Here is a 27,464-nt window from a genome sequence, read left to right as displayed (position 1 = left end):
CTTTAAAAGGACATCAATAATACCGGTACTCAAGAAGATTTAGCTGACGTGTCTCAATAAGTACAATTTGCGTATCGCTGCAATAGACCAACAAGAAATGAGATATCGCTGATTCTTCATTCTACGCTGGACCACTTGGACAATAAGAGGACATACATTAAGCTGTTTATCGACTACAGCTTGATGTTCAACACCATAATTCCCTCCAATCTTGTAATCAGACACATAAACATGGCCTCTCCTCATCCCTATATAACTGGATCCTCAACATCATCATTGACAGACCACAATCAGTACGAATTGGCAACAACACTTCCTCTTCGATAACCTTCAACACAGGAGCACCTCAGGGCTGTGTGCCCCGTCCCCTACTCTACTCTCTCCAATTACCCATGACCATGTAGCCAAACAAATAATGGGTAATGATGAGTCGGAGTATAGGAGAGAGAGTGAAAATCCAATTGAATGGTCCAAGAACACCAATCCATATTAGCAAGACAAAGGAGCTGATCGTTGACTTCAGGAGAGGAAAGCCGAGGATCCACGGACCTATCCTTATTGATGGGACGAGGAAAGAGAGAGAGTCCACAGCTTCAATTTCTTGGGTGTTCACATCTCTGAAGACCTGCCCTAAGCCCAGCACATTAATGCAATCACAAAGCTCAACAGCACCCTCTACTTCCATGGAAAATTAAGGAGACTTGGTATGTTGACAAATATTCTGTTGCGCTTCCACAACTGTGCGGCAGAGAGCACACTGACCGATTGCATCTCGGCCTGGTTTGGCAACTCGAATGCTCCAGCCCATCACAGGTACTGACCTCCCACCATTGAAAGAAAATACTTCCTTGAAATGGCAGTCAATATCACAAAAGACCCACACCACCTTGGCTACACTCTCCTTTTGCTCCGACCTTCGGCAAGAAGGCATAGAAGACTAAAAACTGTGACCACCGGTTTCAAGAACAGCTTCTTCCCAACAATCGTTAGTCTGTTTAACACAACACAACACTAACCTCAGCAAATATTAACTTCTTAATGGGCCTGCCCCACTTAGGCGATTTTTCAGACGATTGCCGGCAACTGTCAGAGTGGAACACACACACAACCACAAACACATCGCTTCCTTCACCAGCCCGTTATGCAGGTGGGGACAGGGCAAGCGGGGGGAGCACTGTCTAAAAAATTCCCACGTTGCAAATCCAAGGTGAAACAGACACACACCGCGATGAACAGGAAGGTTGGCACTGTAAAAAGACAGTTAAAGCACAGTGTACGGTAAGTCCTTTAAAAGAGGAGGGGGGGGGTAGAGGGGGGAGAAGGGGGGAGAAGGAGTGGAGAAAACTTTGAAGAAGCCAGAGATACACGGCTGTGAAGCTCGGCGGACATTAACATTACCGGTCGGTTATCCTTGGTTCTGAAAACTACTGCTTACCTTTTTTTCCCCCCAATGAGCCAATGAAATTCACCGGTCAGCACCGGCTACAACCTACGAGAACCTCAGAGAACCTTCGACCTCCTGGCAACCCACTAGGACTTCCTGGCGACCCACCTACGGCACGAGAATTCTCGCTACTCTCCATGGCGGCTTCCTTCTGGTCGCCGCTAATTTTTCAACATGTTGAAAAATTCACGGCGACCATTATGAGGCTGCGACTAGTTCCCAGAATGGGGGAACACCTCATGACCATGAAGGCGACTCCCCGGCAACCACTCGCGAACATGTGGTGACCATGTGGCGACTGCATAGTCTCCTGCAGTCGCCTAAAAAGTCACCTAAGTGGGACAGGCCCATAAGGACTATGTCTTTGGTTCAAAAGTCAAGACTGTTTTATTGTCATAAGTCCCGAAACGGAAGAATTAAATTAATTTAGTTTAGAGACAGCGCAGAAACAGGCTCTTCGGCTCACCGAGTCTGCGCTGACCAGTAATCCCCGCACACTAACACTATCCTACACACACAGGGGAAATTTGTTTATATCTTACATTTATACCAAGCCAATTAACCTACAAACCTGTAGGTCTTTGGAGTGTGGAAGGAAACCAAAGATCTCGTAGAAAACTCACGCAGGTCGCGGGGAGAACATATAAACTGCACAGACAGCTCCCGTAGTCAGGATCGAACCTGGGTGTCCGGCGCTGTAAGGCAGCAAATCTACTGCTGCGCCATTGTTGTACTATGGACCACAATTTGGTGCATAAGCAATACATTTATTAATTTATTGAAATGTTGTATTATATTTACCTGTGCACTGCATTTAGGGGCCCGTTAAGCTACTGCAAGTAAAAATGTCATTGTTCTGTTGTTGGTACATGTTACAATAAAACACTCTGGACTATGAACTTGTGACTCATTAAATATCCAGTAGATTAAGCAGCATCTATGGAGAGGGGAAAACAGAGTTAAAATTGGAAACCTTTTCTGGGAACTGGCCAGAACTGAAATTAGTGATGCTGGTTAAATGAAATGTAAATGCTGGAAATCTGAAATAAAACAAACATTCTGAAAAAACACCTGTGAAAGAATGAACAGCGTTAATCCAATCAGTGAAAGTATAGAGGAAAGGAAATATCTCGAACAAGGTGTTTGGGCCACTGTCATAGTTGATGACATACAGACAAATGAACCAGTATCATAGATTAATGACTTAAGGGCCTGTCCCACGAGCATGCGACTGCATGCGGCAAGCGCGACCTAACGTGGTCGCTTGAGCCGTACGGCCTCGCGGGGCCGGTCCCACTTCGATTGCTGGAGCCGTATTGAGTTGTGCGGAGCTGGTCCCGACATCGCGCGGGGCTCCGAAAAACTGACACTGTCCAAAGATTCCGCGTGGCAATGAGGCCATACGCACCACCTCGACGGGCGTGCGCAGCGTCTCGACGCCGCACGCAGCGTCTTGACGCCGTACGTCACACGCGAACTTCCCGCGGACTTCGCTCGAACTTCACATCAACTCGTACGGGATCACTTGACCTCCGCGCGGCCCCCGCTTCCGGTTTGGTCGCGCTCGCCGCATGCAGGCGCATGCTGGTGGGACAGGCCCTGTACGGGGATCACTCGACCTCCGCGCGGCCCCCGCTTCCGGTTTGGTCGCGCTTGCCACATGCAGTCGCATGCTCGTGGGACAGGCTCTTTAGAATAGAAATGGTCAATTCTAATGCACAAAAAGCAAGTAATTTTATTAACTTTACCACTAACTTCCACTCAAATTCATTTGAACTATGTCTGACACCTCTCTCCCCTTTCTTGATCCCTTCGTTCCCATCGCAGGGGCCAGACTATTAACTGACATTGACTATAAACCTGCCAATCCCACTGTTATATGGACTACATTCCCTCCCACCCTGCCTCTTGCAAAGACGCAATTCCCTACTCTCAATTTCTCCATCTCTGCCGCATCTGCTCCCAAGATTAGGCTTTCCATTCCTCTTTCTTTAGTAAATGTGGTTTCTGCCAAGCTGACATAGATGAATCCCTCACCCCTGTGTCCTTTGTGTCCCATGATTCTGCTCTCTTCTCCCTAAACAGAACAAGGATAGAGTTCCACTGGTCCTTACCTTTCACCACACCAGCCTCTGCATCCAACACATTATTCTCCGACATTCCCATCACATGCAGCGTCATCCCACCAGCAGCCACATCTCTTCTCCACCCGCCCCCCCCCTACCAGTTTCTGCCTACCGCAGAGAATGCTCCCTCCGCAACTCCTTCATTCACTCATCCCTTCCCCCCCCCCCCTTCGACTCCCCCCTCCCCCTCCCCAAGGTACTTTCCCTTACAGATGTAGCACCTGTCTCTGTACCCTTCCCCACCTCTATCCAGGGACCCAGCAGTCCTTCCAGTTGAGACGGGGTTTTATGTGCATCTCGACTATAAATAAAATCAAGAACACCGCATGATTGTGCTAATTTCATCTGTCAGCTTCAAAGATTTATATGCATCTGCCCTCTGTAACCCTGTTCATTCAGCCTTCTTGAATTGTTTGATGCCATTCCTATTGCCTCTCCTCATCATTCTTATCAAGACATAACACTTCACAGTTCTGTATATAATTTCCGTTTGCGGGTTCCTGCCAATTTCACTGGTCTAATGAACCCATTAGTTTTCTTTGATAAAGGGAAATCATGTGGCATTTTATTGATGTCAATCCCACCCTTTGAGATTGGCTTTTCCATGCCCAGTAAATACTAAGAATGTGCATCCTAACCCAATTCAACCATTGTCAAATACAAAGATGTTGTTTGATGAGGAAGAGACCTAAGTTTATCAGCACCTTGAAAAGTTCATCCTCCTCTGAAATTCCAGACAGTTAGATTGTATAAAACAATGTCCTTCGCTTAATCTTGTTTGCGAAACAAAATGTCTTTCCTCTCAGCTTTCTTCAAGTTGTAGTATTCTTTTTTTAAATATTGATTTTATAAAGGTACCATGTGGGGTCTATCATACCTTGTGGGGTAGGAATTTGGTCAATTTTAGACCAGCAAGAATTATACACAAAGTGCTGGAGGGAATGAACAGGTTACATTGCAGTAGTGTAGGAAGGAACTGCAGATGCTGGTTTAAACCAAAGTTAGGCACAAAACGCTGGAGTAACTCAGCGGGACACTGAAGAGAAGAAATGGGTGATGTGTCTGGTCGAGAAGTCTGAAGAAGGGTCTCGACCTGAAATATCACCCATTCCTTCTCTCAAGAGATGTTGCCTGTCCTGCTGAGATACTCCAGCATTTTGTGTCAATCTTAGGTTACATTTCAGTTTGCGATCCTTCTTCGGATATTCACTTTACAGATACTGCCTGACCTGCTGAGTTTCTCTGGCACTTTATGTTTTGCTCGATATTCCAGCATCTGCATTTCCTTATGTCTCCAAGAATTAAAAGATATACATGTCCACCAGAAGGTACTGGCTGCACGACACACACCCCATGTTCTTCCCACTCTAATATTAATCATCCATGAATAAGTAGGTCCTTAAGTAAGAAGTCCTGGGCCTTCCAACTCGTGAGTTGGGTGGAAAGGTGTATCAGGGCATCAGCAATCAATATGCATCACCTAGCGTACCGCTGAGACTCTGACTAAGGCAGCTTGATAACCAGGAGCTATTGTCCTGACAAAATTCATCCAATATTTAGCTTAGTCATTAACACCTGCACAACTAAATAAGAAATGTTTTGCAATACTTTATGGAAGATCGTACATTTGTTTTACCATTAATGGCTTGTGATGATCACTTCTCTTGCACTATTGGAAGAGGTTGACACAATGCTGCCTCATAAATTTAAGTGGCTTTTCCCCTCATAATTGTGGCTTCCATTTCCTTTAACAAAATGATGTTCCAATTTCCTGACATTTTCAATTAAAAAAAACCTCCAATATCAGGTCCTATCAAATGCAGGAAATTACCTTAAATGTGTAATTTGATCCCCAAAACACATGAAAAGTGTGATATCAGTTATGTAACCTCCAGGGCTTTATTGCATTGCCTATTTAATTGTGTACTCAGATGTAAGTAGCTGATAAAACAATTTGCTGTTCAGTTTCCCTGAAACCAGTAAATTCCCATGAATGCAGTTCCTAGTCTTTACTGTATTATACAATCGCAACTCAAGCACGATAATTGACCCAAGTAAGGTGACAAAAGTTAGCCTGGTAGCTCCTTAAAAAAAAAACGAGATTGTTTTTTGTTGAAGAACTTTTCAAAGCATAGTGATCATATTACTGCTCCAGTATCCAGAGACATGGATCTGAAAACCTAAATTTGAATCCTACCATAGCAGCTGGGGGATTTAAATTCAGCTAATTAGGTGAATGAGAACAAAGAGCCAGTATCATCAATTATGAATTATGTCCATAATGCAGATTTTTGAAAAAGCTCATCTGTTTCACTAATATGTTTCAGGGAAGAAAATCTGTTGCATTCACTGTAATGTCAATGTAGCACTCTAGATCCACAATGATTTGGTTGAAATAAGATAAAGATGGCACCAGGCAGAAATTACATTTTACAGACCAAAATTACATTTTTCAGATCAAGCCAGCCAGTTAGGTGATTAGATCATCGCAAGCCTTGAAAAAGATGATGATTTTGTGAATGAATTAAGCTTAAAAATTAAATTAATAAGGAATGCCCTATCGAGTGTATTCCCAGAGGGTCTATGAAACATCACATCAAGTAGTCAATTGTGCAGAAATACCTCTGTGTGTACAAATAATTAAGGTGATCTTGTGCAGGGTTCCTTGCTAAGTTAGAAGAATACATTTCTGATCTTTGGCCCATAATTTTGCGACACATGAATTTTGACTGGATAGCGTGCAACAAAATATTTACACTGTACTCTAGGAGTAGAGGACACAGCCACAGAATTAAAGGACGTTCTTTTAGGAAGGAGACGAGGAGAAATGTTTTTAGTCAGAGGGTGGTGAATCGCCACAGAAGCCTGTGGAGGCCAAGTCAGTGGATATTTTAAAGGCAAAGATAGATAGATTCTTGATTAGTACGGGTTTCAGGGGTTAAGGGGAGAAGGTCGGAGAATGGGGTTGAGAGGGAAAGATAGATCAGCTATGGTACACAAAATTGCTGGGGAAACTCAGCGGGTGCAGCAGCATCTATGGAGCGAAGGAAATAGGCGACGTTTCGGGCCGAAACCCTTCTTCAGACCGGTATGCCTTCTCCTCAAGGTATGCCTACTTTGAAGATCTCCTCAAGGTATGCCTACTTTGAAGATCTCCTCAAGGTATGCCTACTTTGAAGACTACTCCACTGATAGATCAGCTATGATTGATTGGCTGAGTAGACTTGGTGGGCCAAATGGCCTAATTCTACTCCTATTCTTTATGACCTTATGACCTACCGCGGTACACGTGACAATAAACTAAACTAAACTTTGCTGGAGGATTTTAAGCATGATAGGGGTTCTTAGTAGTGAGACAGAATTACCTTCAAAGGATGAGTAGGTGATGGCACAACACACCTCCATAGGATGATGGAACATTTTCTGTCAGAAGTAGGTGATATCATCATTGTCAGACCATCCACAAAAGGAAGATTTGTCCTGGCGATAGAGAGCATCAGGATTGTCCTTAAAGACTTTAGGCATAACTTCACTGTGGAACTTCCCAACAGTGGCTCAGCCATAGATAGGCTATTTAATCCAAGTTATTAGGAGTCGTATGCTTGATGGTACAGCATGGCAAATTAAGGCCTATTATTATAAATGGGTCATTTACCGTCATTGGGTCAAAAGCCTGCAATCCCCGAGTCACAGTAATGCATGGTACCGTCAGAACTATATGAACTCTAGTGGTTCTAGAAGACTGCTTGCCATAATATGACTTATGAACACACACTAATGCTTGGCCTTTAGGTTGTCTGGAAATCATTGATCCCATTTCAAAAGCTAAGTGGATACCTTCCTGCTTACTACTTTATATGGAGACCCTGTGAAGAAGAGTGAGATGTAACCAGGTAATTCTGTTTGAGAAACACATGATACAGCCACATTCAACAACTACATCGCTCCAGTAATCACAGTGGCCAAAAGTCTGTTTCTGTCAGAAAATCCATACCCCACAAGTGACTACATTGAATAAACTGTATAGTCAACCTTAATTGATCTGATGAAAATGGGTGGATTAAAAAAATTAAGCACATTTTTGTTACCAAGATACCTCTGAGCAGAACTAAACGTACTGTATATGTGTAGAAAAAATAAATCTGTCCTGTAGCAATTAAAAATGAGATATTTAGCCTGCAGTACGCTGGATTAGAAATAATAATTGTCAACTAATTATCATCAAAATTGTGAAACGCATTATAATGTAATCATATTTTTTTTTTTAAACATGAACGGATATTGTTTATCCCTTAATAAAGTTAATTGTGTTAATTTGCAATTATTAATTTTCAGATGGTCCTTTGGAGTTGCCTTTATTTGAGATGATTCCGTCTCACCGTCAAATAGTATTCCTTGGGGATCGTTTGTTGTTTCTGTGCACAGCAACATATGTGGATAAGACAATGGAAATTCAATGGCGACATAATGGGAAATTAATGATAACAGATGAAGACAACGAAATATCGGTGGAACCAGTTATGATTCATGACTGTTGCTTAATAACCAGGTATGATATCCTCTGTGTTGTTAGCTTAAAATCAAATTCTATGTTTATCACTTCATCTTACATCATAGATCAGAACATATTTCCTCATGTATTATTTCATGGTGTGTTAGATGTTGCAAAGTCTACTACCTTGGCGTGAACCACCAACAATTAACACAGTAATCAAAGAAATATTGTGCACAACTGCAGTGTCCTCAGTAATGAGTGCCACCTCCTGGAGTAGGAATTAATTACAGATACAGTAAATAATTAATGCCCTGGATACCCCAAAATAATTTAGGACTCAAATTTCAATAACTTATAAAGATGGTACCAAAATACTTGGTGATTGTTTTGCAAACTGATTGTTAAATGTTATATTTGAAGATTTAACCATTGATCCAGGACAGATAAGTAAATTTGATACATATTTGCATGAATTGTTAGCATAAATGTATGCATAAATCTGTGTGATAATCATGATGAATCAACTAGTGTTTATATGCTAATTCTGTTAAAAATGTTTCCTCCATATGACACTTCAAATGTCACTGAATTAGTTCTCAATGATTTGCAGGATTATCGAAAATGCCCCTCATCTAGATTATTTTATTAATTTATATGAAAATGTTACCGTTTTGCTCTTCGATTAAGATTGCACGTTCACAATGGCTTGAATCTACTAGATTCTAGAACTTAAATTCTACTAGATCACAACGTTGTGCATCTGAACTTCATGTTTGTGTTGTTTTCCAGAGCTGGAGTTTGCAAGTGTTTACTTGGTTATTTGGAGAGGGACTTGCATTAACACTATCTGCAATAACTGATCCAAACATTAAAACTTTGTAACAGTTTTTCATTAATCTAGAAACTAAATTAAATTGAAATCAGGAATTTCCTAGCACACTGGTATTTTGATTCATTTTATATTTCAAATCAAATTATTTGTAGTATTAATTACTGTTATAAATTTTCCAATTTCTGTCTTCAAGAAGTGCTGTTTATGATTTTACGAGTAATGGCTTTCGTACTGAGGTTTTACCATATTTTCTTACAAAGTTGAAGGAGCCTGGTTCATAGGCTGATCCCATTCCTCCACTAATTTTTCTCTATTCTCGGCAATTCAGGCAATTTACAGCCCACCCATCTTTGATATGTGGGGTGAAACCAGAGCATCTGGAGGAAATCACCATTGGGTGGCGCCCGTAATGGCCGCCTCGCCAGTAGTCTGTCTCGTCCCTTCTCTGCTTTTATTATTTTAAGTATGTCTTGAATGTTTGTTTTAATGTCTCTTGGTATGTTTTATGTGGGGGCGTGGGAGGAGATCGGGCAAAACCTTTTTCAGTCACTTACCTCGACGGAGATACGATTTTTCTCCGTCTCGCATCTCGGCCCCCCCCCCCCCCTTTGCGGCCTACAACGTGTAGTGGTGCAGCCTTTCCTGGAGACCGGCCCGGAGCATCAAGCCGCGGAGTTACCTTCGCGGAACCTGGGATCTTTTGCCGAGGATCGCCAGTGTTGGAGCTCCGACCGCGGGGCCTGTGGACTTTAACACCATGAAGCAACGGTATCCGGTTAGAAGCGGCCGACTCAGGAGCTCCATGCCGCGGAGTGTTCCGATCCGTTCTGACGCCGGAGTTTCGATCATCCCGACGAGAGGGCTTGAACATCAGACCGTCAGCAACGGCAAGTGCGGAGAGTTCAAGGCCCCGACCACGGGTGAACAAAGAGGATGATGACTGAACTTTATTGCCTTCCATCACAGTGAGGAATGTTGATTCCACTGTGGTGGATGTTTATGTCAAACTTTATTTTATGAGCTGTGTGTATTTTTGCTTTATACTTAGTATGGCTGTATGGTAACTCAAAATTCACTGTACCTTAATTGGTACACGTGACAATTAAATTGAATCTTGAATCATGAATCTTGAATCTTGAAACTCTCATAATCACTGAGAAAGTGCAAATTTCACATAGACTCCAGCAGAGGTCAGGATTGAACCCAGGTCTCTGCAGCTGTCAGTCAGTAATTCTTCTGGCATCACTGCTATTCCACCCTTGAAGTATTTGTAGTCTGAAGTATTCAACATCACAGATAATTCTTGAAATATGCAATGCTTTAGAGAGAAAAATTAATAATATCCTGCACATCATTGTTTTACATGCATGGTAGGTTTCTGTGTTGCTGCTGACGAACACCTCCCCATGCCAGCAGAAAGTTTCATCAGAATTAACATCAAGCTGGTTGATGAAGTGATTTGTTTTTCTAGCAGTAAGAAAGTTATTCGATCCATTTGGATCACCACAGAAACAGTTGCTGATTTGCATTTCTGAAATTCAATAATCTAATCTTTTATAGCTGTAACTGAATTATAAAAAGCACAAAAAGCCAGACTGGTTTATGGTAAATCGCTGAAGACTATGCAGCATAGGTTTCTCTCTGAATTTTGAAATGATGGTGCAAGTTGAAGAATTGTTTTTGGAACATACATGCATTAATAGCTAGAATAGTTATGAATTATGTGTGCCTGTAACAAAACTGCAAGTCATATTAGCAGCTAGCATGAAAATCTCAAAGATTTATAGAGTCATAGAGTGATGTAGAGTGGAAACAGGCCCTTCGGCCAAACTTGCCCACACCGGCAATATGTCCCAACTACACTAGTCCCATCCATGGGATTTGGGAGAAAAGACCATAGAGACGTGGAAAGATCATACATATTCCATGCAAACAGCAACCCAGATCTTGGCACCCAGATTGTCTTGTCACCCCTACACTAGTGGCAATTTATAGTAGATGTAGGAAAGAACTACAGATGGTGGTTTAAACTGAAGATGGGCACAAAATGCTGGAGTAACTCAGCGGATCAGCCAGCATCTCTGGAGAAAAGGAATGGGTGACATTTCAGGTCTAGACTCTTCTTCAGACTTCTTAGACCCGAAACTTCACCTATTCCTTTTTTCCAGAGATGCTGCCTGACCCGCTGTTACTCCAGCATTTTGTGTCTATCTTTGGCTATTTTTAGGATTGGATACCCTCACAACCAGGATATCATTGGGATGAGAGAAAAAAATAGACACGACAGTCACAGGGCGAATGTGCAAAGTCCACACAGACAGTACCCGAGAGCAAATTCAACTCTATTTCACTGAAGCTGTGAGACAGCTGTACTACACACAGCACCACTATCTCCACTATCTGTGGATTACTTTGTCCTTTGTTATCTGCAGAATCATCTTCATCTCACACCATATGTTGCTTCAGATGACATTTACATTTCTTTTTAATAATTTGGGCTTAACGGAATCTATACTTTAAAGCGACATGGGTGTTTGAACAAAATAGCAAGGGAAATGAAGTGAACAATTGTGTCATATTGGGTTTTATGACATTAAAAGCAACTGGACTAAGTGGGACCCGTTGGGTCCCTGTCACACAGGAAGCTTGGTCCCCCAACGCAATATTCCACCACACACCCCTAGCCCCCAACTGCACAGACGCAGCTCATTTCCCCTCATCCCCAGCACTCTCTCCTCCTCCTCTTCACCCTGCCTCTTCTTTTCCCTTCCTCCTCCCCTCCCCAATCCCTCCCTTACCTCTTTCTCCCTCTCCTTTCCCCTACCCTTAGTCACTCCCTCCCTCCCTCCTTAACTCCTCACCTACCCCTATCCTCCCTACTATCCATCCTCACCCCCACCCCCCACTTCCATCCTCTCCCTCTATTCCCCACTCCCTACCTCCCCCACTCACCCCATCCTCTACTTCCCCGCCTCTCCCTCTATTCCTCCTCCTCCCCCACTCTCCCTCCTCCTCCCTCTTCTTTTTCCTCTCCTCCTACCCTCCCCAAATTCCTCCCTCACCTCTCATTTCCCCTACCCTCAGTTACTCCCTCCATAACTCCTCTCCCTTCCCTACTCCCCTTCTCTCCCAGTATCACCTCTCCTCCCCCACACTCCCTTCTCACCTCCCCAGGATCTCGAGGTTGCCGCTCCTCTCCCTTCTTCTATGCCCCGGAGGAGCATCAGCCATCGACGCCCTTAGAGCCAGGCCTCGGATCCTCGGCTCGGCCCGAAATTACCAGCGGCTACGGCCGCTCGGGGGTGGGGGCTTGGAGAAAAGATGGGAGAAAGGGGGGCATCATGGGAGAGGGTGGCAGGAGCCAACAAGGGGGACCAGAGGGAAGGGCTGGAGCTGTGGTGCATTTGGGACTCACAGCGGGTGCTGGATGCTCTCCTCTGCCGGGATCAGACTCTCCCCTTTCCGTTTGGCGACATCTCCAACGCCGGGCCGCGTCGGGCCTCTTCCGGTACCTCCAGAAATTGTGTCCGTTTGGAGACCTCTGCCGGCCATCCACAGCGTCCCTCAGCTCCAGTAAAGACGTGATGTGGTAGGAAGAAGTGGACCATCCCGGACCATGACAGAAGAGGCCAATCCACGCGGCGTTGATTGGCAGGAGAGTAGATCGATCTGCGCACGCGCGGTTTTTACGATTTATAAACCTCACTAACTTTTACAATACACTACCGAATGAAAAATTGGGTGGTGTGAGGGGAGGGGGGAGGTACGGGGGAGGGGTAAAGGGGGGGTGTGGGTTTGTGGGGGGAAGGGAATGTGTGTGGGGAAGGGGGAGGTGGAAGGGGAGTTGTGGGGGGGTCAGACTCCACTCAGCAGCCACCGGCTGCGGCACCACACAGCACCTCCCGACTCCACACGACTTTCTCGACTCCACACAGCGACATTCCCGACTCTACACAGCGACTTTCCCGACTCTACACAGCGACTTTCCCGAATCCACACAGTGACTTTCCCAACTCCAAACAGTAACTTTCCCGACTCCACACAGTGACTTTCCCGACTCCAAACGGCGACTTGCCCGACTTCACACGGTGACTTTCCCGACTCCACACAGCGATAAAGGGTACAATTTTTGCGCAAATTAAAAAAAAACGGAAATGGTCAAGATGAGAGTTTTAAAAGTAGTATAGATGGTTTAGTTTAGTTTAGAGATACAGCACGGAAACCGGCCCTTTGTCCCACCAAGGCCGCACTGACCAGCGATCCCCGCACATTAACATTACCCTACACACACTAAGGATCATTTTACATTGATACCATGCCGATTAACCTACAAACCTGTACGTCTTTAGAGTGAGGGAGGAAACCGAAGATCTCAGAGAAAACCCACGCAGGTCACGGAGAGAACGTATAAACTCCGTACAGACAAGCACCCGTAGTCAGGATTAAACCCGGGTCTCTGACGGTGTAAGGCAGTAGCTCTATCGTTACGCCACTGTGGCACCCTAAGTTCTAAGTTAAAGATCTGCATGCAAGATTTTTTTGTAGCAAAAATACAAATTCTCTTTCTCTTTCTGTGTGCTCAGCACCCTTCCTCACCAACATTACACTCCTGACAGCCAAGAAATAGGCACTGTAAATATTACTAGAAAGGATCTTCATCAGGTAACAGATGTATGCTTGAAAAGCTGCACAGTGTGGATGTCAGAATATTATTAAAACACAGTTGCTGTCTGTGTCCCACTATGAATTTTTGAGCTTATGCATTCAGAAAGGTTGTGATCTTGTTACAAAATAAATAAGGTAATTACAGTAAATGAGATGGGTTAGCGTGCAGACTCAATTTAATATCTTAGTACTGTAGTTAAAAGGTGCAAAACACAGATATCACCCATATTTTGTTTTTTGCTTAGAACTTGATAATAATCTTATCTGAGAGTTGGATCTTACTTTTTCTGATTTAAATCTGTATTTGAGCATGCAGAAATATATTTTTACATGATCCATATTTAGAAAGCCTTCACTGTGGGAAAACATTTTTTTCAGAGTAAATTATATTTAATAATGCAGAAGTACTTGACTGGTTCAGTGCCATGTTTATCTGGTAAATGATTGTATCTGTTCACTTTAGGTTTGCTTTAACTTTTGATGCTGTCGGTGCTTCAGTTAGCGTTCATATCTGTAAACATCTTCAGTTAGTGTTCATATCTGTAAACATCTTATATGAAATCTGAAATAATGTTTCAAGTTCAGGCACAAAGCAATCATTGCATTAATCCATTTTTGTGATATAAAGCTTCACCTCTCCAAAAGGCATTTCAATATTTTGGGCATATAACCAAAAAATCTGGACATTATAGGAAGTGTGCCACAAATTCCCAATATGTGCTGGGTGAATTGTTGCTATAGATACATAATCAAAACATCATTTCCGGAAAAGGTTTTAAAAATAGAATGCTAATCATTAAGATTGATATCTTGATGGTTATTTTATTACTGTTCCAACTTGTCACTGCAAATTCAAATGTTCTCAAAGCAATTTAGTGCATTTATCGATCAAAGTAGGCATTCAAACATTCACCCACAGGGAAAAGAACTCAGTCCACTGGCTGTTACAAAAACAGAAATAAAAGCTAATACATAGGATAGAATTGGTGAGCAGCAGCTCAAAAATGTATTGTGAGATGAGGATGGCAAGTTGGAAGGAGTCCTTTTCAAATATTAAAACTAACCAGGTGGATAATCATACCTATTTGTAATATGTGTATCTTCTTTGTATGAGTGATGTTAGGCAGGAGGAGGCCACTTTCGGTGAATTTCTGATATTTATTTCAAGAAGCCGAGGATAGAAAGACAGGGATGTAATGCTGAGGCTTTATAAGGCAATGGTAAGACCACATTTGGAGTATTATGAGCAATTTTGGCTCCCATATCTGAGGAAGGTGCTGGTGAGAGTCCGGAGGAGGTTTATGAGAATGATCCCAGGAATGTTTGAGTTAGCAAATGATGAGTATTTGACAGCACTGGACCTCTACTCACTGGAGTTTAGATGGATGGAGGGGGATCTCTTTGAATCTTACCGAATAGTGAAAAGTCTGGATAGGGTGGATGTAGAGAGGATGTTTCCAATGGTGGGAGAGTCTCGGGCAAGAGTGCATAGCCTCAGAATAAAAGGACATTCCTTTAGGAAGGAGATGAGGAGGAATTTCTGTAGTCAGAGGGTGGTGGATCGTGGAATACATTGCCACAGAAGGCTGTAGAGGCCATCAATGTATATTTTTAAGGCAAAGAAAGATAGATTCTTGATTAGTACAGGTGTCAGAAGTTATGAAGAGAAGAATGGCCGGAGAATGGGGTTGAGAGGGAAAGGTAGATCAGCTATGATTGAATGGCGGAGTAGACATGATGGACCGAATGGCCTAATTCTGCTCCTATCACTTATGCAGGCAGATAATCTGCCTATTTGCAATATATGTATCATATTTGTGTAAGTAATGCTGGACGGTTTTATGAGAATTTCTGGTATTTGATGAGTAGTCTGTAAGGTGATTACAGTACATAATTTTCTATTTGAAGTCTGTCACCAAACGATCCCTGACTTCTCCCCATTTTTATTTTTCACTTATTAGCTACTGGAAGGAGAGATAGTAAAGAATCACAGTGGCACAGCACAGAAACAAGCCTCTTGGCTAACACCTATGCTGATTGTGATGTCCATCTACCCTAATCCCCATATCCCTCTTCTCCTCACCTATTCAATTACCTGTCCAAGTGCCTTGTAAACACTGTAATAGTATCTTGTTCTACCTCTTCCTATGGAAGATTGTTCCATATAACCACCACCATCCGTATGAAAAACATTATCCTGAGATCTCCATCAAATGTGTACCTTCACCTTAAACGTGTGCCCTCTAGTTTTAGACTCTACTGCTCTAAGAAAAACTGTTTACCCTATCTATTTGTCTCATAATTGTATAAACCTCCTTGAGGTCAACCCTCAGCCTCCTTAATTCCAGTGAGAATAAAACTAGCCTGCCTAATCTCTCTTTATAAGTAAAACCCTCAATTTCAGACAATATCCTGGTGAATCTCTTCTGACCACATCTTTCTTTTTGTGTGGGAAAAGTCTAAGTGGGACCCATTGGGTCACATGTTTACACATGGTTTCCAGAGAACTGCCAGAGAACCAACAGGTCCCATGTAGTAAGTAAATTAGTCTAGCATAGATTTAGAATTGTATACAATACTCCAAGTGCAGTGTGTTCAATGATTTCCACGGCTGTAATATTGCATCACAACTCTTATACTCAATGCCTGACAAAGCCCAGGCACTCCAGTTTAAAAAAAATCTGGACCCATAGACTATCGTAATCTGTTTACCAAATCAACCACTTTTGCTTCAGCAAGACAGACAATTGCCCGGAAGTAAACTTACAAAACTTATTTTGGCAAGTTCAAATAACTCTGGCTCTTCCTCCCTTTGCTTTGAACAGTTTGGAAATTCAGATGTAGTTCAGCAGAATCCATACAATAATTAAATAAGATTAAGTTGTTTCATCAGGGCAATATCAAATTCATATCTTCGTCATTTATATATGGCCATTTTTAAGAAATGCCATTTCATAAAGTGCCAAATTATTGATGTACCAAATGTAATGCAACACGTTAGTACCTCCACCAATGTAAGCACTTTGGTCATCGAGGGTTGTTTTTTAAATGTGCTATAGAAATAAAAGTGACGACTTAACTTGACATTAATACATTTGTTAGTGATTTTCTCTTTTGCTTAACCTAGCTCTGATTTGAACTGACCAGTACCTCTGATGTCCACACCATTTTTTGCCAGCCTGCTTTTTTTGTGTTGAACAGTAGCTTAGCACAGGTTGTAAGCAGCACAAATGTCAACTGTTCCATTTTAGGGAGGATAAAATCCTGGAAAGGTTTTATAAATTCTTACATGGACGAACACTCAGCCCCCAGTATGGACAAAAGTTGGACTTTGTGGCTGAATTTCATGTTGGATGATGGGAGCAGAACAGTTAATCCTGTGGCAGATAGAGTCTACAGCTTTGTGATTCCTCACTGAACAGTAACTATAGCTGGTCAATTTTGAGTATTTTGCTTGCAAGACATGATTTCAGCTTCACTATATCTTGTCAAATTCCAAAAGCTCTTCAGGCTACAGGTATCACCTACCTAAACGAGAAATAAATTTGACAACAATAAGCAAAGATGAATGCTTGGGAGAGGGACGATTTGAACTATGCATTGGCAAGGTTATTTTACACCTTTTTGATGTCAAAAGAATGTGAGAAAGAGACTTAATGCTGCCAGCACTGATTATATTTGGCTGTGATGCCAGGACATGAGGACTATGAATATGGTATGTGTAATATATTCACTTAAATCAGCATGTGATATGTACTTCTTGCATTCTTATTCAACTATGCTGATTCATATTTACCTTTCTATCAATATAATCTTTTAACATGATTATTAAGAAGAAACAAGGTCATCTATCATCTCTCATTTTTTATTTTGCATATTGTAACCATGGCAAATGTCTTATATGAAGGAACTGTTGCCTACATGGCAGATAGGATTCAGGGGACAAATCCAAATATGAATTGTGCACTATTTTGCACCAGATATAACTTTGCAGGGTTTACCCTATGGCAGTGAACCTCATGAATGGTCTGGTGTCTAATTAAAACCTGAAAATTCCAAAGCCCCATAGCAGGGAAACTCCCACTTTATTCAGTGTTTTACATATAAGTGCTTTGTATGCCAAAAGAGTTTTTCTGGAAATTAGATACCATTGAACCCTGTGCCAGTCTTATTTGAATGGTGATGCAAGAACCTGCAGATGCTGGAATCTGGGGTAAAAGTCAAGCTGCTGGATGAATTCATCAGGTCAGGCAGTGTCCGTGCAGAGAAATGGATAGTTGACGTTAGAGGTGGAGACCCTTCATCTGGACTGCTCCAAATTGATTGTATCCATCCAGATGGTTCTGCGCTATATAAATGTTGGAATTTTTTTGAGGCATTCAGTTTTTTAAATTATATATCTGTACATATTGTATGTGGGCAATACATTGGCACAAGTGTACAGCTTCAGAATGTCCTGGAGCGAAAAGACTACAAAAAGTTGTGACCACTGCCCAGTCCATCACCGGCTTTGACCTCCCCACCGTTGAAGGGATCTATCGCAGTCGCTGCTTCAAAAAGGCAGCCAAAATCATCAAGGCCACACACTTATCTCACCACTGCCATCAGGAATAAGGTACAGGAGCCTGAAGAGTGTAAGGTCCAGGTTCAGGAACTGCTACTTCCCCACAGCCATCAGCCTATAAAAATAACGAATAAGCTATGAGCTCTGAACTGCAAAAAACTATATTATTATTTGTTATTTGCACTATATTAGTTATTTATTGAACTTTTTCTTTTTTTCCCCGTTATATATAAAGTTTACATATTCACATATTCTGTTGTGCTGCAGCAAGTAAGAATTTAATTGTCCCGTCCGGGATATATGACAATAAAACACTCTTGACTTGACTCTTGATACCGAGGTTCAGTTATGGCCTTTGGTGATGTCTATATGGAGTTTACACACTCTCTTGTGACTGCATGGGTAGATTGGTGGGTTAATGGGGGATGGGATTGCTCTGTGAGCCAACATAGATTCAATGGGCTGAATGTCTTCCAATGGTATAAGGAAGCATAGAAATATGGTATGCTTGAATAGAGACTTTCATTGAGATATAATCAAAATGAAAAGCTTAATGTGATGCTTTCTTCTTTTTTTGTTTCACATTTACTTTTCCTTGACGAAATATAAAAATACTCGTGGAGTATTATGAGCAATTTTGGGCCACATATCTGAGGAAGGATAGACAATAAACAATAGGTGCAGGAGTAGGCCATTCGACCCCTCGAGCCAGCATGCCATTCACTGTGATCATGGCTAATCATCCACAAACAGTACTCCGTTCCTGCCTTCTCCCCATATCCCCTGACTCCGCTATCTTTAAGAGGTCAATGCCCTTGTCCCACTTAGGAAGGTTCTGGTCACTCTCCATGAGTCACCAGAGGTTTTGGTCACTTGCCTGGAAAGCCTCGACCGAAGCGTGAGCTGCATCAACTGATCAAAGATCCAATAAGATCTTTGGTACCGACCGCACACACACACACACACAAACAAACAAACACATCACAAAGGTGGGGGCCAGGGACAGTGGAAGAGCGCTTACTGCACGATGAAGAGGAAGGTAAACGGCTGCCACAGAGCACGGTAAGTCCTTTAGAGAGCACGGGATGGAGGGAGAGAAGGGGAAAGAAGGGGAGAGAAGGACAGAAAAGGGAGAGAGAAGGAGAAGCGAAGGGGAGAGAGAAGGGGGGAGAAGGGGAGAGAGAAGGGGGTGAACGGGGTGGACCTTCCACTACCTGCAACCTCCAGCAACCACCTTCAACTAGCATCGCAACCGGCTTTGACTAAAAAATTAGATTTTTAAGACGGCAACCTATTTTTAGTCGCGGCCGGTTTTGAATTTTTTCAAATAATCGCCAGAACATAGAAGAAGCAGAAACCACATTCGACCATTAGGGAGACTGACAAAAAACTCTGGAAACCTCCGGGAACCGCACGGAAACCTTGGGTGGGGCGCAAAGCCTCCAGAGGTTTCTGTTCAGGTTTCCTAAGTGGGACAGGGGCATGAGTGTATCATGCCGGCAAATTCATTTCACTACACCTTCGGGTGCATGTGACGAATAAAATTGACTTTGACTTTGACTTTGACTGATGCCAAGGACCCCCAGACCTCGTTGTACTTCCCCTTTTCCCAACTTGACACCATTCTGATAATAACTTGCCTTCCTGTTTTTGCCACCAAAGTGGATAACCTCATATTTATCCACAATAAACTGCATCTGCCTACTCAGCCAATCTGTCCAAGTCACCCTGCATCCTCATAGCATTCTCCTCACAGTTCACACTGCCACCCAGCTTTGTGTCATCTGCAAATTTGCTAATGTTACTTTTAATCCCTCCATCAAAATCATTGATGTACAGTGGCTTGCAAAAGTTTTCATACCCCTTGAACTTTTCCACATTTTGTCACGTTACAACCACAAACGTAAATGTATTTTATTGGGATTTTATGTGATAGACCAACACAAAGTGGCGCATAATTGTGAAGTGGAAGGAAAATGATACATGGTTTTCAAATTTTTTTACAAATAAAAAACTGAAAAGTGTGGCGTACAATAGTATTCAGCCCCCTTTACTCTGATACCCCTAAAAAAAACTAGTGCAACCAATTGCCTTCAGAAGTCACCTAATTAGTAAATAGAGTCCACTTGTGTGTAATCTAATCTCAGTATAAATACAGCTGTTCTGTGAAGGCCTCAGAGGTTTGTTAGAGAACATTAGTGAACAAACAGCATCATGAAGCCCAAGGAACACACCAGACAGGTAAGGGATAAAGTTGTGGAGAGGTTTAAAGCAGGGTTAGGTTATAAAAAAATATCCCAAGCTTTGAACATCTCACGGAGCACTGTTCAATCCATCATCCAAAAATGGAAAGAGTATGGCACAACTGCAAACCTACCAAGACATGGCCGTCCACCTAAACTGACAGGCCGGGCAAGGAGAGCATTGATCAGAGAAGCAGCCAAGAGGCCCATGGTAACTCTGGAGGAGCTGCAGAGATCCACAGCTCAGGTGGGAGAATCTGTCCACAGGACAACTATTAGTCGTGCACTCCACAAATCGGGCCTTTATGGAAGAGTGGCAAGAAGAAAGCCATTGTTGAAAAAAAGCCATAAGAAGCCCCGTTTGCAGTTTGCCACAAGCCATGTGGGGGACACAGCAAACATGTGGGGGAAGGTGCTCTGGTCAGATGAGACCAAAATTGAAGTTTGTGGCCTAAATGCAAAATGCTATGTGTGGCGGAAAACTAACACTGCACATCACCCTGAACACACCATCCCCACTGTGAAACATGGTGGTGGCAGCATCATGCTGTGGGGATGCTTTTCTTCAGCAGGGACAGGGAAGCTGGTCAGAGTTGATGGGAAGATGGATGGAGCCAAATACAGGGCAATCTTGGAAGAAAACCTGTTAGAGTCTGCAAAAGACTTGAGACTGGGGCGGAGGTTCACCTTCCAGCAGGACAACGACCCTAAACATACAGCCAAAGCTACAATGGAATGGTTTAGATCAAAGCATATTCATGTGTTAGAATGGCCCAGTCAAAGTCCAGACCTAAATCCAATTGGGAATCTCTGGCAAGACTTGAAAATTGCTGTTCACAGACGCTCTCCATCCAATCTGACTGAGCTTGAGCTATTTTGCAAAGAAGAATGGGCAAAAATTTCAGTCTCTAGATGTGCAAAGCTGGTAGAGACATACCCCAAAAGACTTGCAGCTGTAATTGCAGCGAAAGGTGGTTCAACAAAGTATTGACTCAGGGGGGCTGAATACTTTTGCACGCCACACTTTTCAGTTTTTTATTTGTAAAAAAATTTGAAAACCATGTATCATTTTCCTTCCACTTCACAATTATGCACCACTTTGTGTTGGTCTATCACATAAAATACCAATAAAATACATTTACGTTTGTGGTTGTAACGTGACAAAATGTGGAAAAGTTCAAGGGGTATGAAAACTTTTGCAAGCCACTGTATATTGTAAATAGCTGCGGTCCCAGCACCGAGCCTTGCGGTATCCCACCATCACTGCCTGCCTTTCGGAAAGGGACCCGTTAATCCCTACTCTTTGTTTCCTGTCTGCCAACCAATTTTCTATCCATATCAGTATCCTACCGCCAATACCATGTGCCCTAATTTTGCCCACTAATCTTCGATGTGGGACCTTATCAAATGCTTACTGAAAGTCTAGATACACTTGTACACTGGCTCTCCCTTGTCCATTTTCCTGGTTACATCCTCAAAAAAATTCCAGAAGATTAATCAAGCATGATTTCCCTTTCGTAAATCCATGCTGACTCGGACCGATCCTGTTACTGCTAACCAAATGTGCCGTTATTTCATCTTTTTATAATTGACTTCAGCATCTTCCCCACCACCGATGTCATGGTAACTGGTCTATAATTCCCTGTTTCCTCTCTCTCGCCTTTCTTAAAAAGTGGGATAACATTAGCTACCCTCCAATCGACAGGAACTGATCCTGAATCTATAGAACATTCGAAAATGATCACCAATGCGTCCACTATTTCTCGAGCCACTTCCTTAAGAACCCTAGGATGCAGACCATCAGGCCCTGGGGATTTATCAGCCTTCAGTCTCATCAGTCTACCCAACACCAATTTCCTTCAGTTCCTCCGTCACCCTAGATCCTCTGTCCACTAGTACATCGGGGAGATTGTTTGTGGCTTCCTTAGTGAAGACAGATCCAAATTACCTGTTCAACTCATCTGCCATTTCCTTGTTCCCCATAATAAATTCACCTTTTTTCAGGGTCCAACTTTGGTCTTAACTGATTTTTTGCTCTTCACATACCTAAATAAGCTTTTACTATCCTCCTTTATATTCTTGGCTAGCTTACCTTCGTACCTCATCTTTTCTCCCTGTTAGCCCTTTTGATTATCTTCTGTTGCTGTTTAAAAGTTTCCCAATCCTCGGGCTTCCTGCTCATCTTTGCTATGTTATACTTCTTAATTATTTTTATACTGTCCCTGACTTCCCTTGTCAGCCACGGTTGCCCCCTTACGCCCCTTGGAATCTTTCTTCCTCTTTGGAACGAACTGATCCTGCACCTTCTGAATTATTCCCAGAAATACCTGCCATTGTTGTTCCACTGACATCTATAAAGATACTAGGGTATCTTTCCATTGTTGTTCCACTGACATCTATAAAGATACTAGGGTATCTTTCCAGTCAACTTTGGCCAGCTTCTCCCTCATGGCTCCACAGACCCCTTTGTTCAATTGTAACACTATGTGCTGGAAGTGGAGTCCAGAGGAGGTTTATGAGTATGATCCTAGAAATGTTTGGGTTAGCATATGATGAGCATTTGACAGCAATGGGCCTCATTGGAGTGTAGAAGGATGAGGGGGTCCTCATTGAAACTTACCGAATGGTGAAACTCCTGAATAGAGTCGATGTGGATAGGATGTTTCTATTGGTGCGAGAGTCTAGGATCAGAGGATATTACCTCAGAATAAAAAGACGTTCATTTAGGAAGGAGATGAGGAGGAATTTCTTTAGAGGGTGGTGAATCTGTGGAATTCATTCCCACAGAAGGTTGTGGAGGCCAAGTCAATGTATAATTTATGGCAAAGATAGATAGATTACTGATTGGTATGGGTGTCAGGGGTTAAGGGGAGAAGAATGGCCGGAGAATGTGGTTGAGATGGAAAGATAGATCAGCTATGATGATTGGCGTAGACATGATGGGCCAAATGAACTAATTCTGCTCCTATCACATATGAAGGTGGATAATCTGACTATTTGCAATATGTGTATTTTAGGCAGGAGGAGGCCATTTTCTGAGAATTTCTGGTATTTGAGTTTAGTCTGTAAGGTACCTAAAAGGAAATATATAAATATGGTATGCATGCTATATATGCTTGAATAGAGACTTTCATTGAGATATAATCCAAATGAGAAGCTTAATGTGATGTTTTCATCCTTTTTTGTTTCACATTTACTTTTCCTTGACAAAATATAAAAATACCCGTGTTCTTGCTTACCGATTACTATTTGCAAAAACAAAGCGTTTTAATGAAGATTTCCCTAAGCCAATAAAGTAAGAGTCTATGGCTCAGACATTCTGTGGCATCCGGAAAGTTGTGTTGAAGGAACGTTACACAGCATGTCCACACCTGAATAACAAGAGTTCCCAAGCCCAAGATCAAGCACCTATGAATGACCATAACAGACTTCCCTTCAGAGGATCAAAAAAATAATTAAGGGAAGATTAAGGGTCATGGCCAACAACAAGCAGCCCGATTTGGAATATTGAATCAGATTCAGTTTTGTGGAGATGGTGAGTTGGGATGGTGCAAGATATGAGAGGTAAGAAGAGCTTTGGGCCAGACTTGGATTGGAATGGCCAGATTCAAAGGAAGGTTGGAATGTAGGGGCCTGAGTTTGCAGGGATGCGGAAAGAACAGCAAGTGATTCCTGTTCAGGAACAGAGGTATTGGATGACCAAGTTGTGAATAGAGTCATGGGGTGGTCAGGACAACAGCAAGAGAATAATGAGGAGGTGGGATGTACATCCTATGGTGGAGTGAGAGGTGACCAAAAGGAGAAAAGGCAGGTAAATAAGATGCTTTTGTGGAGTTCCCAGTCTGAGCTCAGGGAGCAAGGCTATAAAAACATGGCAGTTCAGAGAGTGTCCAATGACAAACATATCTCAGAACAACATGAAGTAAAAACAGAAAATGCTGGTAACGCTCAGTAGTTCAGGCAGAATCTGAGAAAAGAGAAAATGACTAAACACTTCAGATCGATGATACTTCATTGGAATTGGGAAAGACAAAACAAATTTGTTTTGAATTGCAGAGCCGATGGGGTGAGAGGGGATATAATGGGATCTTTTAAACTAATTTAACAATGGATCCAGATAAGGTTATACCTGAAGTGAACAAAATTGTTTTTGAGAGGATTTTCAATAACCTCAGCATCCTCAGATGTGAGCTTCATTTATAAATTGCAACAACATCTAATCTACCCATCCACTTCATAGATCACTAAACCAGGAACTGACAGCAGTGTGCTTGTTAAAGATGTGAAACTATGCAATTTAAAGTTTTCAGTTCTTTTTTAGAAAGCCTTTGCTGCTGAAGACAAATTGACCTGAAATATGAATTTATAACACAACTTTAAGTATGAAAAATATAAATAGCGGTTGTAGTTTGATATTTTGCCTTAATGTTATTGAAAATATTAAAATAAATATGGATTAATATTGAAAAAATATATATCTATAGGAGTGTATTTAACTAACAGTACTAACAAATTAAAGCAAAACAGAGATTTTTTAAATTTAAATATATCTGATTTCTGCATCACTATTCAATAGTGTCATAAAGAATTTCACCAAGAAAATAATAAGCTTTTCTTAGCTTTCTGTAATGTGCTGAAAAGTTCCAAGGCCTACGTTTTCGGTTAAACATAAGACGTCTTCAAATCCTTAGCAGTCCAAAATCAATCCATCTTAGATTTGGACTTACTTTATGACAGTTTAATACATACTTGTTTAGGGTGCAGAATTCTACACCCAACGTTCTGCATTTTTATGTGTAGAATTTGAAAGATTCAAATCTAACCAAGTGAAGAAGTTTCTCCCCATGACAATCCTAAATGCCCATTCACTTAAACTGAAATTATGATCCTCTTCCCTCAGATCCAGATCCTGAGAGTAAAATTCATTATCAGTATTATAACAAACTCATGGAAATATCTTCAAACTTATTAGTGGACTTTAAACCCTTAGTGCTTTATTGTTTCCGTAATGTTCACTGTTTTTCCCAACGAGAAGACACATATTAAGATCTCTGCATTGAGTCAGATGATCTCAACTAGTTTAGCAGTGATAATGTTCAGTGACCTTGACCAAGAAGGATCTAGTCCCTTCTGTTTTGCATTTCATTTATTTCATGCTTTTCAAAATTATTTTTGTTTAGCACAATATCCAAATGGGCATAATAGCTTCTTTGTGTTTATTTTACTGCTTTAGCAACTGAAAAGTTGACAAATTTAAACTCCACCATTGTGAGGTGTGCATTGGCACTACAAGAATAATGTTGAAAGATGCAAGATTGTCATAGAAACCTCACAGTTCATTAAGTCCTTTACATAAGCTATCAGATCACACAACCCACTTCTCTTCACATCTTCAGGATGAATGGACAATTGTTAGTTGCCTTAAAGAAATGAACAACCACCTGAATAAAAATAAACGCTAATCGGAAGAAATTTATACCGGTCGTTATGTATCAGGTAGCTAAACTTATTTGTCCGATAAGACATAATATGGTGGTAAAACCTAGATAACGATCAGTACTTGAGCCTGTCTAAAACAAAATCCATGTGTTCTTCTTGATCAGAGGACCTATCATTCTGATAGACATTAAATGAAGTCGCCTACTGGCAAATGAAATGACTATTACATCACTGTTATATTGTCTGGTTTAAAGTATTGCATACAGCAAACTCGCTTAAATTTTTTAAATTATATTCAAATAAATAGAAACAATCCAGGAACCGTGCAAAAAAATGATCCGACATTCTCCGAGGCTATACTTACAGTACATTCAATACTGTTTACCCAAATCATAATTTTACCCCACACCCTTTCCACTCATGTGGCACACTGGCGTGAAATCCCTTTCCTTATTTTGAGGGTCATCTCCACCACACCCTGCCCCCCATGTCCAACAGTGGAAGGACCCTAGACTGTCGCCCTCTCCCACAGAGCCTTGGTGTTGGCTGCACCAAGCTTCAGTGCGTCGCTCAACAACATTCCCCGATGGACATCTCGCTCTGCTGGGAGGTCAACAAAGTTTGGGTAGACCAAGGAGCGTCTTACACTGAGTTGATGACCTTCCAGTAGCACTCGATGTCCGTCTCTGAATGCGTCCCTGGGAGCAGTCCGCAAATCACAGAGTCCACTGTGATGGAGCTGATTGGAATAAATGGTGACAGGGACTGTTGCAAACCTCCTCAGATTCTCTTTGCAAATCAACACTCTGCGAAGAGGTGGGCAAATGTCTCCTCTCCATAACAGCCGCCCCAAGGGCAACGTGCGCTGGTAGTGAGGTTCCGATGCTGCAGGAAGGATCTGACTGGGAGATCTCCCCTCACTGCCAGGCAAGCCAGGTCTTGGTGCTTGTTGGTGAGTTCTGGCGTTGAGGCATTTTGCCAGACAAGCTGGGCAGTCTGCTCCTGGAACCCGCCACAGGATTCATGGAGTCATTTCCATGCAGTGCCAGCAGGACGTTCCGTGCTGACCACTGCCTGGTGGACATGGTCAAAGGTGTTGGTCCAGAAGAGCCTTTCCACAAACGACTGGGTGCGGCAATGTCCAGCTAACTGGCACATTGCGTGGCATCTGCGCCAGGCCCATCCTTCGCAACACCATGGACAGGTAGAACCTCAGCGGTAGTGACACTTGGTGCCCACGTGCCTTGGCTGTATGCTCCGCCTGATGCAGCCACACACAAAGGTGGTCATCAGGGTGAGGGCGACGTTGGGCATGTTTTTACCCCCGTCGTCTGCCGACTGGTGCATTGTGGCCCATCGCACCCGGTCCATCCTCGACCCCCAGATGAAGCGACGGAGATGCAACTTTTTCCATGTCGCATTTTCGGCCCCCTCGCGGCCTAACAACTGGTTTGGTGCGGCCTTTCCAGACCGGAGACCAGCCCAGAGAGCTTCAGCAGTAGGCATGGCATGGACTTACCATCGCGGAGCTTGGGTTCCTTTGCTGAGGGTCGCCAGTGTTGGAACTCCGACCTCGGGGGCCTGCTGACTGCAGTGGCCTTCGGAGCTTCTATCCGCAGGTGCCATGCAGACTTACCATCGCGGAGCCTGGGATCC

The 27,464-nt window shown here is 42.6% G+C and overlaps 1 protein-coding gene across 2 annotated transcripts in view; it reads left to right on the top strand.

The window, feature by feature from the left end:
• Positions 1–27,464, top strand: part of adgra1 (adhesion G protein-coupled receptor A1) — a 659,066-nt gene that overhangs the window by 274,560 nt on the left and 357,042 nt on the right. For both annotated transcript variants that reach the window (XM_033033639.1, XM_033033638.1), the window contains one exon: positions 7,906–8,119. In XM_033033639.1, coding sequence (XP_032889530.1) covers positions 7,906–8,119 — 214 coding nt within the window. The remainder of the gene's footprint in view (positions 1–7,905; positions 8,120–27,464) is intronic.

Source organism: Amblyraja radiata, chromosome 15 (assembly GCF_010909765.2).
Source record: "Amblyraja radiata isolate CabotCenter1 chromosome 15, sAmbRad1.1.pri, whole genome shotgun sequence".
Lineage (NCBI taxonomy): Eukaryota > Metazoa > Chordata > Chondrichthyes > Rajiformes > Rajidae > Amblyraja > Amblyraja radiata.
Note: the sequence above shows the minus strand (reverse complement) of the source record. Positions and strands in the feature narration are given on the sequence as shown.